Raw genomic sequence first — 15,403 nt, forward strand, 5'->3', positions numbered from 1 at the left:
AGCGTTATATTATAGATATGCATATTCAGTATGGAGCCAATATAACAAAACATGCCTGCCTTTAAAAAATATAGTGACAGTAGTAAAGTAGAGGTCCAGGCGTCGACCACACCCGACGAGCATTTCGCAAAGAAATGCTTCATCCAGGGGTACACAATATGGTAAAAGCAAAGGTGTTATTTAAAAGTAAAACTCATCCCACAAAAAACAAGCCCTCACATGGCCATATTGACGGAAAAATAACAAAGTTATGGTTCTAGGAAGAAGGGGAGCGGAAAGTGGAAATTCCAAAAGGAAATACCCCTGGTCCTTAAGGGTTTCAACTTAAATAGATAAAGTTATGTTCCATCTCACCATCGGTTTCTCTAAGTCCCATAACAGTGTAAAAGATGTCAACGTTTTTAGTACAATATATGTGTTGTTGCTATTTTAGTGTGGTATAGTCATAGATTTACCGTATTTTTTCAGAATATAAGACGCACTTTTTCCCACAAAAATTTGTGAGGAAAATGCAGGGTGCATCTGACAGTGTGAACGCAGGCTTACCGGGAATTGCAGCAGAGGTGTGGCAATACTGCATTGATGGATGGTGCGGGGTGCAGCGGAGCAGGGTCCCTTCTTCAGGATACTGGCAGCAGAAATGTGGCAACGCCGTGTCTCAGTGTCCACAGTGAGCAGAGCCAAGTGCATCACAGGTTTCCATGCGGCCACCTTCCTGAAGCCATGGGCTGCTGGACGTTTCAGGAAAATGGCCAACGGAGGCCACGCATACACAGATTGAAATCTTGGTGGCACTTGGCTTCAGGAAAATGGCCACTGAGATCTCAATCTGCGCATGCCCGGCCTCCGGCAGACATTTTCCTGAAGCCTCTGGCGGCCCAGGAAGATGGCCGCAGGGAAATCGGTGATGCACTCGGCTCTGTTTTCCATGGACACTGGGCCGTGGACACTGGGCCATGGCGACGCCACATTTCTGCCACTGGCATCCTGAAGAAGGGACCCTGCTCCAGTACTGCCTCACCGCCGACACCGCACCCGCAGCATCGCACCCCGGGACTGCATCATTGCCCCACTTCTGCCGCTGCTGGCTTCCGGAGGAAGGGACCATGCCTTCTGTGACCCCGCTGTACCACCTCCGGCCCTCAGGTAAGATACCTTAAATTCAAACAATAAGATGGACCCCCATCTTATAAAAATCTTTTTTCTGCTATTTTCCACCCCAAAATTTGGGGTGCATCTTATGGTCCGGTGCGTCTTATAGACCGAAAAATACGGCGGTATTGTGTAGCATTCAGATTGACCTCTAGAGTGGTAATAGAGTAAAAGCTATAATGGTCTGGGACTAGGATGCCAAAGTTCTATTCCTCCAACAGAAATGTTGGTGGTCTCCACAAAACAATTCCAATTATATAGGTATTGTGATTGTGATGCTCACCTAGATCACTCAACCTGTGACTAACTTTTAGTAATAATTTAAATAGCATGTTATGTATTCTGCAATAATGCTTCACATTTCTATTTGTGACATTAGACTATGGATTTACCTGTTCTTCTAAGAAAACCAGTCTGTGTTCCATGGAGCCAGTCCTTTTGATTTGATCCAATTCCAGCATGTCCACGACTGTGTTAACTCTATTAGCAAAGGTAATATTCATTTTCAGAATAAGTGGCTCTACGTACAAGCGAATACAGGTTGTTTTTTAGCAGTAGAAATGATCTGCAGAGATTGCAGTCAGAAAGTGCGAAAAAAGGGAAACTTGAACACCATGTTAGGCCGGTGTCACACTTGCGCGTGCAATGCGAGAATCTCACACTAGTCTCTCCCATCAATACCCGACACTGCCGCCGGCAGTTTGGAACGGAGTGTTCAGCTGCATAGAAATACATGCAGCCGCACACTCTGGTCTCGAGTGCGGGTGGCAGTATCGGGTATTGATGCAAGAGACTCATGCGAGTTTCTCGCATTGCACACACAAGTGTTACCCAGGCCTTAAAGAAAAAATTCTCTAAAATCTTATTGAGTAATCGGGAAAATGATGAGCTTTATATTAAATACCAACGTAAAGCATTAAAAAGTATAACAATTGTATAACAATTTGATTACATTTCACAATACCTCCATTATTTACTAATTACTGTATATACTCGAGTATAAGCCGACCCGAGTATAAGCCGACCCCCCTAATTTTGCCACAAAAAACAGGGAAAACTTAATGACTCAAGTATAAGCCTAGGGTGGGAAATGCAGCAGCTCCCGGTAAATGTCTAAAGTAAAAATATATACTAATAACAGTAAAATTAATTGAGACATCAGTAGGTTAAGTGTTTTTGAATATCCATATTGAATCAGGAGCCCCATATAATGCTCCATAAAGTTTATGATGGCCTCATAAGATGCTCTATTTTAAAATATGCCCCATGTAATCCTGCATAAAGGTTAATATTCGCCCCATAAGATGCTTCATAGACACATTTGCCCAATATAATGCTGCACAAATGTTGATTATGGCTCAATAAGATGCTCCATAAAGATATTTACCCCATATAGTGCTGCACGATGCGCCATACAGACACTTGCCCCATATAAAGCTCCACAAACGTCAGTTATGGCCCCATAAGATGCTCCATAAAGGTATTTGTCCTATATAGTGCTGCACAAACGTTATGGCCCTATAAGATACTACATACAAACGTTTGCCCCACACAATGCTGCACAAACATTGATTATGGCCCCATAAGAAGCTCCATGCAGACACTTACCCCATATAATGCTCCACAAATGTTAATTATGGCCCCATAAGATGCTCCATAAAGATATTTGCCCCTTATACTGCTGCACAAACGTCATGGCCCCATAAGATGCTCCATACAGACATTTGCCCCATATAATGCTGCACAAACATTAATTATGGCCCCATAAGATGCTCCATAAAGATATTTGCACCATATATTGCTACACATACGTTATGGCCCCATAAGATACTCTATACAAACATTTGCCCCATATAATGCTGCACAAAAGTTGATTATGGCCCCATACAGACATTTGCCCCATATAAAGCTGCACAAACGTTATGGCCCCATAAGATGCTCCATACAGACACTTGCCCCATTTGCTATTGCTGCAATAAAAAAAAAGATCACATACTCACCTCTCCGTCACTCAGGCACTTTCAATATTCACCGGACTTCGCTCCAGCACCGCTCCATCTTTAGCGTCTCCTGCACTGACGTTCAGGCAGAGGGCGCACATTAACCACGTCATCGCGCCCTCTGACCTGAGTGTCACTGCAGAAGACGCTGAAGACGGAGCGGCCCCCGGAACGAGGAAAGGTGAATATCGCGCAGCGCTGCGCTCCCCTCGCCGTTATACTCACCTGCTCCTGGCGCGGTGCAGTTCCTGCTTGCCCGGCGCCACAGTTTCTTCCTGTACTGAGCGGTCTCCATTACCGCTCATTACAGTAATGAATATGCCACTCTACCCCTATGGGAGATGGAGCCGCATATTCATTACTGTAATGAGCGGTACCATGTGACCGCTCAGTACAGGAAGAAGCTGCCGATGCAGCAGAGCCAGGGAGCTGCAGGGACCACGCCAGGAGCAGCTGAGTATAATTAGACAGCCCCTGCTCCCCCTCCTCTGCTGACCCCTGGGTATGACTCAAGTATGAGCCGAGAGGGGGACTTTCAGCCCCCAAAAATGGGCTGAAAATCTCAGCTTATACTCGAGTATATGCGGTACTTCCCCGGTACTTTGCCTGGTGTATTTTTATTGCCTCAGTGTGAAAAAGGTTCAATTATTTCAAAATGAGGATCTGTCTTTCATAAACAGCATCATTTGCTCATGGACTGTTTATTTTATTGCAGATCATAACCAATGTTGTTAAATATTTATTAAAATATTAGGAAATATTTCTCTACTCAGTAGTTTCAGCAGTTATTTCTATTTTTGATTAGAAACATAGAACAGATCAAAGTGAAGATGTAAAATGTTATAAAATGTTCAGTACTTGTTGAATATGATGTAACTGAGGGCTACGCATGAGACCTTTGCAATGTGGACATTGTGGGCTGACAACTGCTGTCTTCAATTTTTTGATCAAATTTTTCATACAGTATGTCTGCAAGACTTAATAAACTTATAGTTATATATTTATTTTAAATTACTTACTTGTGAAATGTGTCCCTAATCTTGTGCTCTGTGCTTTGTTTCATCTGTTTTTGAAGATGCTGTAAATAGTTTTCTTTTAGAAAAGTTTCCCAGGAGAGGAGAGCTGCCTCTTCATTCTTTTCTAGCTTTTCCTCTAATATATAAAAAATTAGCAAATGTAAGACCAAAATGAAAATGAACATAGATCAGAACGAGGGATGAGTGAACAAGGTAGGATATACTAGGATGTCACTCAAGTATCTGGTTGCTCGGATATGCTCGGCACTCAATGAGCATTGGCTGGTGCTCAGATTTGAAGCTTGATTCCCTGCCCCGCATGCTTGGTACCAATTACACAGCCAGTCACTGTCCTAAGGATTGCCTGCCTGTCACTGTAATGCCATAGCCATCTTGTTAGTGACATTACTGTGATTGGAGGTCACATTACCTCACTGATGACATTGCACAGCTCAGGGACAGTTCTGATTAGAGGGAGAGAGCAGTTCTCCAGGCGTGTGTGTGCACAGTTTAACGAATCAGAGCCCTCTAGTGTTGATACTGGTGCTGATGCTAACAGTCCTTCTAAGGACTAATCCTGAGTTTTGCTGTTTATATCAGATATGTTTTGCATATAGCCTAGGGAAATATGCAAGAGCGGAGAAAGTGCAGAATCCAGGCTCTGGGCAGGGCTTTGAGCTTTGAAGTCCATTGCAAAATTCACTGCTCAAAAAAATAAAGGGAACACTTAAACAACAGAATATACTGTAAATCAAACTTCTGTGAAATCAAACGGTCCAATTAGGAAGCAACACTGTTTGACAATCAATTTCACATGCTGTTGTACAAATAGAATAGACAACAGATGGAAATTATTATCAATTATCAAGACACACTCAATAAAGGAGTGGTTCTTCAGGTGGGGACCACGGACCACATCTCAGTACCAATGCTTTCTGGCTTATTTTTTGGTCACTTTTGAATGTTGGTTGTGCTTTCAAACTCGTGGTTGCATGAGACGGACTCTACAACCCACACAAGTGGCTCAGGTAGTGCTGCTAATCCAGGATGGCACATCAATGTGGTTTGCTGTGTCTGTCAGTGTAGTGTCCAGAGGATGGAGGCACTACCAGGAGACAGGCCAGTACACCAGAAGATGTGGAGGGGGCTGTAGGAGGGCAACAACCCAGCAGCAGGACCGCTACCTCAGCCTTTGTGCAAGGAGGAACAAGAGAAGCCCTGCTAGAGCCCTGCTAAATGACCTCCAGCAGGCTACAAATGTGCATGTGTCTGCACAAATGGTTAGAAACCTACTCTATGAGGATGGTCTGAGTGCCCGACAGATGCGGGTTTTGCTCATAGACCAATACCATGCAAGATGCTTGGCACTTGCCACAGAACACGAGGATTGTCAAATTCGCCACTGGCACCCTGTGCTCTTCACAGATGAAAGCAGGATCACACTGAGCACATGTGACAGACGTGATAGAGTCTGGACACACCATGGAGAGCGATCTGCTGCCTGCAACATCCTTCAGCATGACCGGTTTGGCAGTGGGTCAGTAATTGTGTGGGGTGGCATTTCTTTGGAGGGCTGCACAGCCCTCCACGTGCTCGCCATAGGTAGCTTGACTGCCATTATGTACCGAGGTGAAATCCTCACACCCCTTGTGAGATCATATGCTGGTTCGGTTAGCCCTGGGTTCCTCATAATGCAGAACAATGCCAGACCTCATGTGGCTGGAGTGTGTCAGCAGTTCCTGCAAGATGAAGGCTTTGAAGCTATGGACTGGCCCGCCCATTCCCCAGACCTGAATCCGATTGAACACATCTGGGACATCATGTCTCGCACCATCCACCAACATCACGTTGCACCACAGACTGTCCAGTTGTTGGCAGATGCTTTAGTCCAGGTCTGGGAGAAGATCCCTGAAGAGACCATCCACTGCCTCATCAGGAGCATGCCCAGGCATTGTAGGGAGGTCATACAGGCATGTGGAGGCCACACACACTACTGAGCATCATTTATTTGTCTTGAGGCAGTTCCATTGAAGTTGGATCAGCCTGTAACTTCATTTTCCACTTTGATTTTGAGCATCATTTAAACTCCAGACCTTCTTGGGATATTAGTTGTGAAATACATTGATAATTTTTTGGCTTTATTGTTCTCAACACATTCCACTATGTAATGAATAAAGATTTACAACTGGAATATTTCATTCAGTGATATCTAGGATGTGGGATTTTAGTGTTCCCTTTATTTTTTGGAGCAGTGTATATAGATGCTGCATGTGACACATTCTTTTTGGGGGTGAAAAAATTTACTATATAGTCATGCATACAGTTTAACTTGGTCAGTGTTGCATTACGGAGGTATATAAAACTACAGCAAAAAATATATATTTTTTTCTAGATAGAATTAGTCACCCACACATTTTACGTGGTTTGTGTTACATTAAAGTAGTATATAAAACTGGATTCAGTTAATCACACAAATAATTTAACCCCTTAATCCCATATGACGTACTATCCCGTCGAGGTGGGGTGGGCCTTAATTCCCACCAACGGGATAGTACGTCATAGCAATCAGCCGCGCTCACGGGGGGAGCGCGGCCGATCGTGGCCGGGTGTCAGCTGACTATCGCAGCTGACATCCGGCACTATGTGCCAGGAGAGGTCACGGACCGCTCCCGGCACATTAACCCCCGGCACACCGTGATCAAACATGATCGCGATGTGCTGGCGGTACAGGGAAGACTCGCGCAGGGAGAGGGCTCCCTGCGTGCTTCCCTGAGACGATCGGTACAAGGTGATGTGCTCACCTTGTACCGGGCGTCTTCTCTCTGCAGTCCCCGGATCCAAAATGGCCACCGGGCTGCATCCGGGTCCTGCAGGGAGTACTTCCGGGTCAGGAGCAGGCTGCAGCTGCAGCTCTGTAAGCCTGCAGCGATGAGTGAGATCGCCGATCTTACAGAGTGCTGTGCAAACTGTAAGATCGGCGATCTGTGATGTCCCCCCCCCGGGACAAAGTAAAAAAAAAATGTCCACATGTGTAAAAAAAAAAAAAAAATTACTAAATAAATAAATAAATAAAAAATTATTCCCATAAATACATTTCTTTATCTAAAAAAAACAAAAAAAACAATAAAAGTACACATATTTAGTATCGCCGCGTCCGAAACGACCCGACCTATAAAACTGGCCCACTAGTTAACCCTTTCAGTGAACACCGTAAGAAAAAGAAAAAAACTGAGCCAAAAAACAACGCTTTATTATCATACCGCCGAACAAAAAGTGGAATAACACGCGATCAAAAAGATGGATGTAAATAACCATGGTACCGCTGAAAACGTCATCTTGTCCCGCAAAAAACGAGCCGCCACAAAGCATAATAAGCAAAAAAGTTATAGTCCTGAGAATAAAGCGATGCCAAAATAATTATTTTTTCTATAAAATAGCTTTTATCGTATAAAAGCGCCAAAACATAAAAAAATGATATAAATGAGATATTGCTGCAATCGTACTGACCCGACGAATAAAACTGCTTTATCAATTTTACCAAACCCGGAACAGTATAAACGCCTCCCCCAAAAGAAATTCATGAATAGCAGGTTTTTGGTCATTCTGCCTCACAAAAATCGGAATAAAAAGTGACCAAAAACTGTCACGTGTCCAAAAATGTTACCAATAAAAACGTCAACTCGTCCTGCAAAAAACAAGACCTCACATGACTCTGTGGACCAAAATATGGAAAAATTATAGGTCTCAAAATGTGGAGACGCAAAAACTTTTTTGCTATAAAAAAGCGTCTTTTAGTGTGTGACAGCTGCCAATCATAAAAATCGGATATAAAAAACGCTATAAAAGTAAATCAAACCCCCCTTCATCACCCCTTTATTTAGGGAAAAATAATAAAATTAAAAAAATGTATTTATTTCCATTTTCCCATCAGGGCCAGGGTTAGGGCTAGGGTTAGGGCTAGGGTTGGGGCTAGGGTTAGGGCTAGGGTTGGGGCTAGGGTTGGGGCTGGGGTTAGGGCTAGGGTTAGGGCTAGGGTTAGGGTTGGGGCTAGGGTTGGGGCTAGGGTTAGGGCTAGGGTTAGGGTTGGGGCTAGGGTTAGGATTGGGGTTACGGTTCGAGCTAAAGTTAGGGTTGGGGCTAAAGTTAGGGTTAGAGTTGGGGCTAAAGTTAGGGTTAGGGTTGGGGCTAAAGTTAGGGTTAGGGTTGGGGCTAAAGTAAGGGTTAGGGTTTGGATTATATTTATGGTTGGGATTAGGGTCAGGATTAGAATTAGGGGTGTGTCAGGGTTAGGGGTGTGGTTAGGGTTACAGTTGGGATTAGGGTTAGGGGTGTTGTTGGATTAGGGTTTCAGGTAGAATTGGGGAGTTTCCACTGTTCAGGCACATCAGGGGCTCTCCAAATGCGACATGGCGTCCGATCTCAATTCCAGCCAATTGTGCTCTCCGGTGCGCCCAAACAGGGGTTTACCCCAACATATGGGGTATCAGCGTACTCAGGACAAATTGGACAACAACTTTTGGGGTCCAAGTTCTCTTGTTATCATTGGGAAAATAAAAATGTGGAGGGCTAAAAATCATTTTTGTGGGAAAAATAAGATTTTTTTATTTTCGCGGCTCTGTGTTGTAAACTGCAGTGAAACACTTGGGGGTTCAAAGTTATCACAACACATCTAGATAAGTTCCTTGGGAGGTCTAGTTTCCAATATGGGGTCACTTGTGGGGGGTTTCTACTGTTTGGGTACATCAGGGGCTCTGCAAATGCAATGTGACGCCTGCAGACCAATCTATCTAAGTCTGTATTCCAAATGGCGCTCCTTCCCTTCCGAGCTGTGCCATGCGCCCAAACAGTGGTTCCCCCCCACATCAGCGTACTCAGGACAAATTGGACAACAACTATTGGGGTCCAATTTATCCTGTTACCCTTGTGAAAATACAAAACTGGAGGCTAAAATATCATTTTTGTGAAAAAATATGATTTTTTATTTTTACGGCTCTGCATTATAAACTTCTATGAAGCACTTGTTGGGTCAAAGTGCTCACCACACCTCTAGATAAGTTCCTTAGGGGGTCTACTTTCCAAAATGGTGTCACTTGTGGGGGGTTTCAATGTTTAGGCACATCAGGGGCTCTCCAAACGCAACATGGTGTCCCATCTCGATTCCAGTCAATTTTGCTTTGAAAAGTCAAATGGCGCTCCTTTCCTTCCGAGCTCTGCCATGTGCCCAAACAGTGGTTTATCCCCACATATGGGGTATCAACGTACTCAGGACAAATTGTAAAACAACTTTTGGCATACATTTTCTCCTGTTACCCTTGGTAAAATAAAACAAATTGGAGCTGAAATAAATTTTGTGTGAAAAAAAGTTAAATGTTCATTTTTATTTAAACATTCCAAAAATTCCTGTGAAGCACCAGAAGGGTTAATAAACTTCTTGAATGTGGTTTTGAGCACCTTGAGGGGTGCAGTTTTTAGAATGGTGTCACACTTGGGTATTTTCTATCATATAGACCCCTCAAAATGACTTCAAATGTGATGTGGTCCCTAAAAAAAAATGGTGTTGTAAAAATGAGAGATTGCTGGTCAAATTTTAACCCTTATAACTCCCTAACGAAAAAAAATTTTGATTCCAAAATTGTGCTGATGCAAAGTAGACATGTGGAAAACGTTACTTATTAAGTATTTTGCATGACATATCTCTGTGATTTAAGGGTATAAAAATTCAAAGTTGGAAAATTGCGAAATTTTTAAATTTTTTGCCAAATTTCCATTTTTTTTCTCAAATAAACGCAAGTTATATCGAATAAATTTTACCACTATCATGAAGTACAATACGTCTCTAGAAAACAATGTCAGAATCGCCAAGATCTGTTGAAGCGTTCCAGAGTTATAACCTCAAAGGGACAGTGGTCAGAATTGTAAAAATTGGCCCGGTCATTAACGTGCAAACCACCCTCAGGGCTTAAGGGGTTATTGTGGTTCACATTAGATTACATATTACATTACGTTGGTATATAAACCTCCCAAAAATAGTTCATTTTTTTGTTCTGGATTCAATTACTCCTCAGTGCAGTTTAAAAAGGTTAATGCTAAGTTATGGTGGAATATAAAACGCCAAAAAAGTTCAAATGTTTTTTCTGGATTCAATTAGTCATCCATAGAGTTTAACGTAGTTAGTGTTACATTACCATGGTATATAAAAGTAAAAAAAATAATTTTATGAATTTTTATGGATTCAATTAGTCATCAATAGAGTTTAATGTAGTTAGTGTTACATTATGGTGGAATATAAAATTGCAAAAAACTGTTCAAAAGTGTTTCCTGGAATCAATGAATTATCCATAGAGTTTTACATGGCTAGTGTTACATTACCATGGTATATAAAACAAAAAAAAAAATAATTTATGGATTTTTATGGATTCAATTAGTCATTTATACAGTTTAACGTGGTTAGTGTTACATTAAGGTGGTATATAAAACTCAAATAAAAATTTCCAATTTTTTTCTGGATTCAATTAGTCATCCATAGAGTTTAACCCCTTTCCAACGTTGGGCGTAACAGTACTCCCACGTCGGAATCCCTCCCTTTGATGTGGGCTCCGGCCCTGAGCCCACATCTTTCCTGGCACATGTCAGTTGTTTTGAACAGCTGACATGTGCCTCTTACAACCATAGGTGGAAATGCTTTCCACCTGCTGCTGTTAACCTGTTAAATACTGTTGTCAATCTCTGACAGCGGCATTTATTTCACACTTTCCAGAAGCGCCAGAGATCCTGCCCATCGGTGACCCCATCACATGATTGCGGGTCACCAATGGGTTGGCATGACAACCAGAGGTCTCCAGCAGACGTCTATGATTGTCATAGCTGGAATGCTATGAGTGCCGCTGGGTGGTCGGTGCTCATAGCAAGTGACCATTTATGCTACATACAGGTGGTCTGATCATCGCCTGTATGTAGCAGAGCCGATCAAAGTACTGCAGCCCATGAAGACTATTGGAGCATGCAAAAAGTTAAAAAACCAATGTTTTAAAAAATATTAAAAAAATAAAAAAATATAAAAGTTCAAATCACCCCCCTTTGCCCCATTCAAAATAAAGCAATAAATAAAAAGTCAAATATACACATTTGGTATCGCCGGATTCAGGATTGCCCAATCTATCAATATAAAAAAAAGAATTAACCCAATCGCTAAACGGTGTAACGAGAAAAATATTCATAACATCAGAATTACTTTTTTTGGTTGCCGCTACTTTGCAATAAAATGCAACAACGTGCGATCAAAAGGCACACAAAACATAAGCCCTCACCGAGCCCAAGATCACGAAAAATGGAGACACTACGGGTCTTGGAAAATGGCACCATTTTTTTTTTTTTACTAAAGTTTGGATTTTTTTTCACCACTTAAATGAATAAGAACCTAGAAATGCTTGGTGTTTATGAATGCATAATGACCCAGAAAATCATAATGGCAGGTCAGCTTTAGCGTTTAGTGAAAATGGTTAAAAAAAACAAACAACTGTGGAATTGCACTTTTTTTTACAAATCCACCGCACTTGGAATTTTTTTTCCTTTTTCCAGTACATGATATGTTAAAACCATTAGTGTCATTCAATAGTATAACATGTCCCACAAAAAACAAACCCTCATATGGCCCTTTTGACCAAAAAATAAATCGTAATGGCTCTGAGGAGAAGGGGAGAAAAAAACAAAACTGCAAAATTGAAAATACCTCCCTTCATTAAGGTGGGTAAAGCTATAAAAAAAGTTACCGTATATACTCGAGTATAAGCCGAGATTTTCAGCCCATTTTTGGGGGCTGAAAGTCTCCCTCGAGTCATACCCGGGGGTCGGCAGGGGAGGGAGAGTGGGGGGCTGTCTAGTTATACTTACCTACTCCTGGCGCGGTCCCTGCTTCTCCCAGCGCTGTAGCTTCTTCCTGTACTGAGTGGTCACATGGTCCCGCTCATTACAGCAATGAATATGCGGCTCCACCTCCCATAGGGGTGGAGCCGCATATTCATTGCTGTAAATGAGCGGTAACTGTGACCGCTCAACACAGGAAGAAGATGCAGCGCTGGGAGAAGCAGGGACCGCGCCGGGAGCAGGTAAGTATACGGGGAGGGGAGGGGAGCGCTGCACGATATTTACCTGCTCCTCGCTCCGGTGCGGCTCTGTCTGCAGTGTCCTCTAGCAGTGACGCTCAGGTTAGAGGGCGTGACGTTAGAGTGACGTAGTCAGTGCGCGCCCTCTGCTGAGCGTCAGTGCTGGAGACGGAGCCGCACGAGGAGCAGGTAAATATTGAAAGCGCCGGCGTCCTGAGCGAAGAGAGGTGAGTATGTGATTTTTTTTTTATTGCAGCAGCAGCATTATATATGGAGCATCTATGGGGCCATAATCAATGGTGCAGAGCAATATATATGGGGCACAGCTTTCTATGGCGCATCTATGGGGCAATAATGAACGGTGCAGAGCATTCTATATGGCACAGATTTCAATGGAGCATCTATGGGGCCATAATGAAGGGTGCAGAGCATTATATGTGGCTCACAGCTTTATGTGGAGCATCTATGGGGCCATAATGAACGGTGCAGAGCATTATATGTGGGGCACAGCTTTATATGGAGCATCTATGGGGCCATAATGAACGGTGCAGCGCATTATATATGGCTTAGCTTTATGTGGAGCATCTATGGGGCCATAATGAACGGTGCAGAGCATTCTATATGGCACAGCTTTATATGGAGCATCTATGGGGCCATAATGAACGGTGCAGAGCATTATATGTGGCACAGCTTTCTATGGAGCATCTATGGGGCCATAATGAACGGTGCAGAGCATTATTTATGGCATAGCTTTCTATGGAGCATCTATGGGGCCATAATGAACGGTGCAGAGCATTCTATATGGCACAGCTTTCTATGGAGCATCTATGGGGCCATATTGAACGGTGCAGAGCATTATATATGGCAAAGCTTTCTATGGAGCATCTATGGGGCAATAATGAACGGTATGGAGCATCTATTTTTATTTTTGAAATTCACCGGTAGCTGCTGCATTTCCCACCCTAGGCTTATACTCGAGTCAATAAGTTTTCCCAGTTTTTTGTGGCAAAATTAGGGGGGTCGGCTTATACTCGGGTCGGCTTATACTCGAGTATATACGGTAGTTTTTTTTTCTGGATTCAATTAGTCATCCATACAGTTTAAAGTTCTCTGCAAAAGTACGGTGGTTTAAAATAAAAAAAAATATTGGCCTGTTACAGTTGACCAAATTTTTTATTTTGGTTAAAAAAATTGACTATTGTTATCCATACAGTTTAACGTGCTTTGGGTAAAATTATGATGGTTTAAAATTTTTAAAAGCTGCTTAACCTACTACAGTTGACACATTTTTTTGTTCATTCAAAAAATGTAGTTTGAATGAATGAGAAACTTGATTGCCAGAGACCTAGATATTGGAATATGCGTAAGGCATGCAGTAAAGGATGCAGGAGTGGAAGTGCTAATAATGGTGCACGCAGACGCCGAGAATGTGGGGCAGGTGTGACTACGCCTGTTGCAGGAGCACAATAAACACACCCATTCATGACACATAGCTTCCTATTCCACTTTGCAGGGAGGCTTAGGACACTACTTCTCAAGCCACATCAGTGCTAACAGGTGGTCGGTTGGAAAGCAGATAATGTTTCCAGCATGCTTGCCAGCACCACCCAGTCTTCCACACGGTCTAGTCTTCCCAGCCAACAGTCTGGATTACCTAATCCTCTTCCCATTCCTCCTACCATGTTGAGTCCCAGGAGACCAGTGGTTCCACACTAGGACACACCAAGGAGCTCTTTATAACATCATTTCTTGATTGTGACCTCTTACCCTGCATGTTCCAAGAAAGTCAAGAGGAGATTCTGTGTACTGATGCACAAATCTTAGAGCAGACAGGGACACAAGAAGATGATGGCAGTGAATGACAAATTTTGTCTCAGGAGGTAAATGATAATGAATCACTGTTGCCGATAAGACAGGTTGTGGCTAAGTCACCAAGTCAGGAGGACTAGGGTGCAGCAGTGAAAGAAGAGGTGGTGGATGGCGAAGTCATCAACCCAACCTGGAAAGCTGGCATGCAGAGTGAGCAGCACTGAGAGGGGGGATCAGCAGCACCAAAACAGGGAGGAAGAGGAGGTGGGGTGACCAGAGGTAGAAAGTTGGTAACTGTTCTGCAGAGCACTGACACTGGTGAATTTCTCCATCAGAGTTTTATTCCCCAGTCAGGAACTTTTATAAAGAGAGTTCTGAGACAAAAAAATGTTCATTTGCAACCTGTGCCGTAACAAGATCAACAGTGGCCTAACCACTAAAAGCCTAACCACCACCAGAATGATCAGGCACATGTCATCTAAGCATCTGACTTGGTGAGTCGAATGCCTTGGTAGACGATTGGTGCCTGTGGGTGGCACCATTGCCTCTTCCCCTGTGCTAGGTGCTTCTTAATCCCATGTCTATAACACTGGCACAGATGCCTCCTGCCCTGCACCTTTCCTTGCACATTCTGAGTCACCATCAGCAAACCCTTCCAAAAACTTGTCCCAGCACAGCATTCAGCCATCAATTCTCGAGGGCTTGGACTGAAAAAAAAAAGATTTCCTGGCTGCTTGCCATGGAAATGTTGCCATTTAGGCTTGTAGACATGGAAGATTTCCGCTGACTTATACTGCATCTGTCCCTCGGTACTCAGTACCAAGATGCCACTATTTCTCCCAGTGCAGCATCACCGCCTTGTACCAGCATATGTACAGGAACATCACTGTGCTCTTACCAACGCATTTACTGGGACTGTTTATTTAACAATTGACACGCGCACAAGCTCTTGTGGCCAGGAACTCTACGTTTCCTTAATGGCACACTGGGTGAACATTGTGTAGGCTAGGGCCGAGTCTTATCCTGGCACAGCACATGTGCTACTGATGCCAAGGATTGCTGGCCTTAGGGTACCGTCACACTATAACATTTCGATCGCTACGACGGTACGATTCGTGACGTTCCAGCGATATCGTTACGATATCGCTGTGTCTGACACGCAGCAGCGATCAGGGATCCTGCTGAGAATCGTACGTCGTAGCAGATCGTTTAGAACTTTCTTTCATCGCTGGATCTCCCGCTGTCATCGCTAGATCGGTGTGTGTGACACCGATCTAGCGATCTAGCGATGCGATCCAGCGATGCGTTCGCTTGTAACCAGGGT

General features: G+C 43.4%; 1 protein-coding gene across 1 annotated transcript in view; it reads right to left on the bottom strand.

Moving 5' to 3' along the window:
• Positions 1–15,403, bottom strand: part of TRPM2 (transient receptor potential cation channel subfamily M member 2) — a 1,329,765-nt gene that overhangs the window by 559,393 nt on the left and 754,969 nt on the right. Inside the window, exons 24-25 of the mRNA XM_069733764.1 lie at positions 4,172–4,304; positions 1,545–1,632 (exon numbers count right to left, since the gene is read on the bottom strand). Coding sequence (XP_069589865.1) covers positions 1,545–1,632; positions 4,172–4,304 — 221 coding nt within the window. The remainder of the gene's footprint in view (positions 1–1,544; positions 1,633–4,171; positions 4,305–15,403) is intronic.

Source organism: Ranitomeya imitator, chromosome 7 (assembly GCF_032444005.1).
Source record: "Ranitomeya imitator isolate aRanImi1 chromosome 7, aRanImi1.pri, whole genome shotgun sequence".
NCBI lineage: Eukaryota > Metazoa > Chordata > Amphibia > Anura > Dendrobatidae > Ranitomeya > Ranitomeya imitator.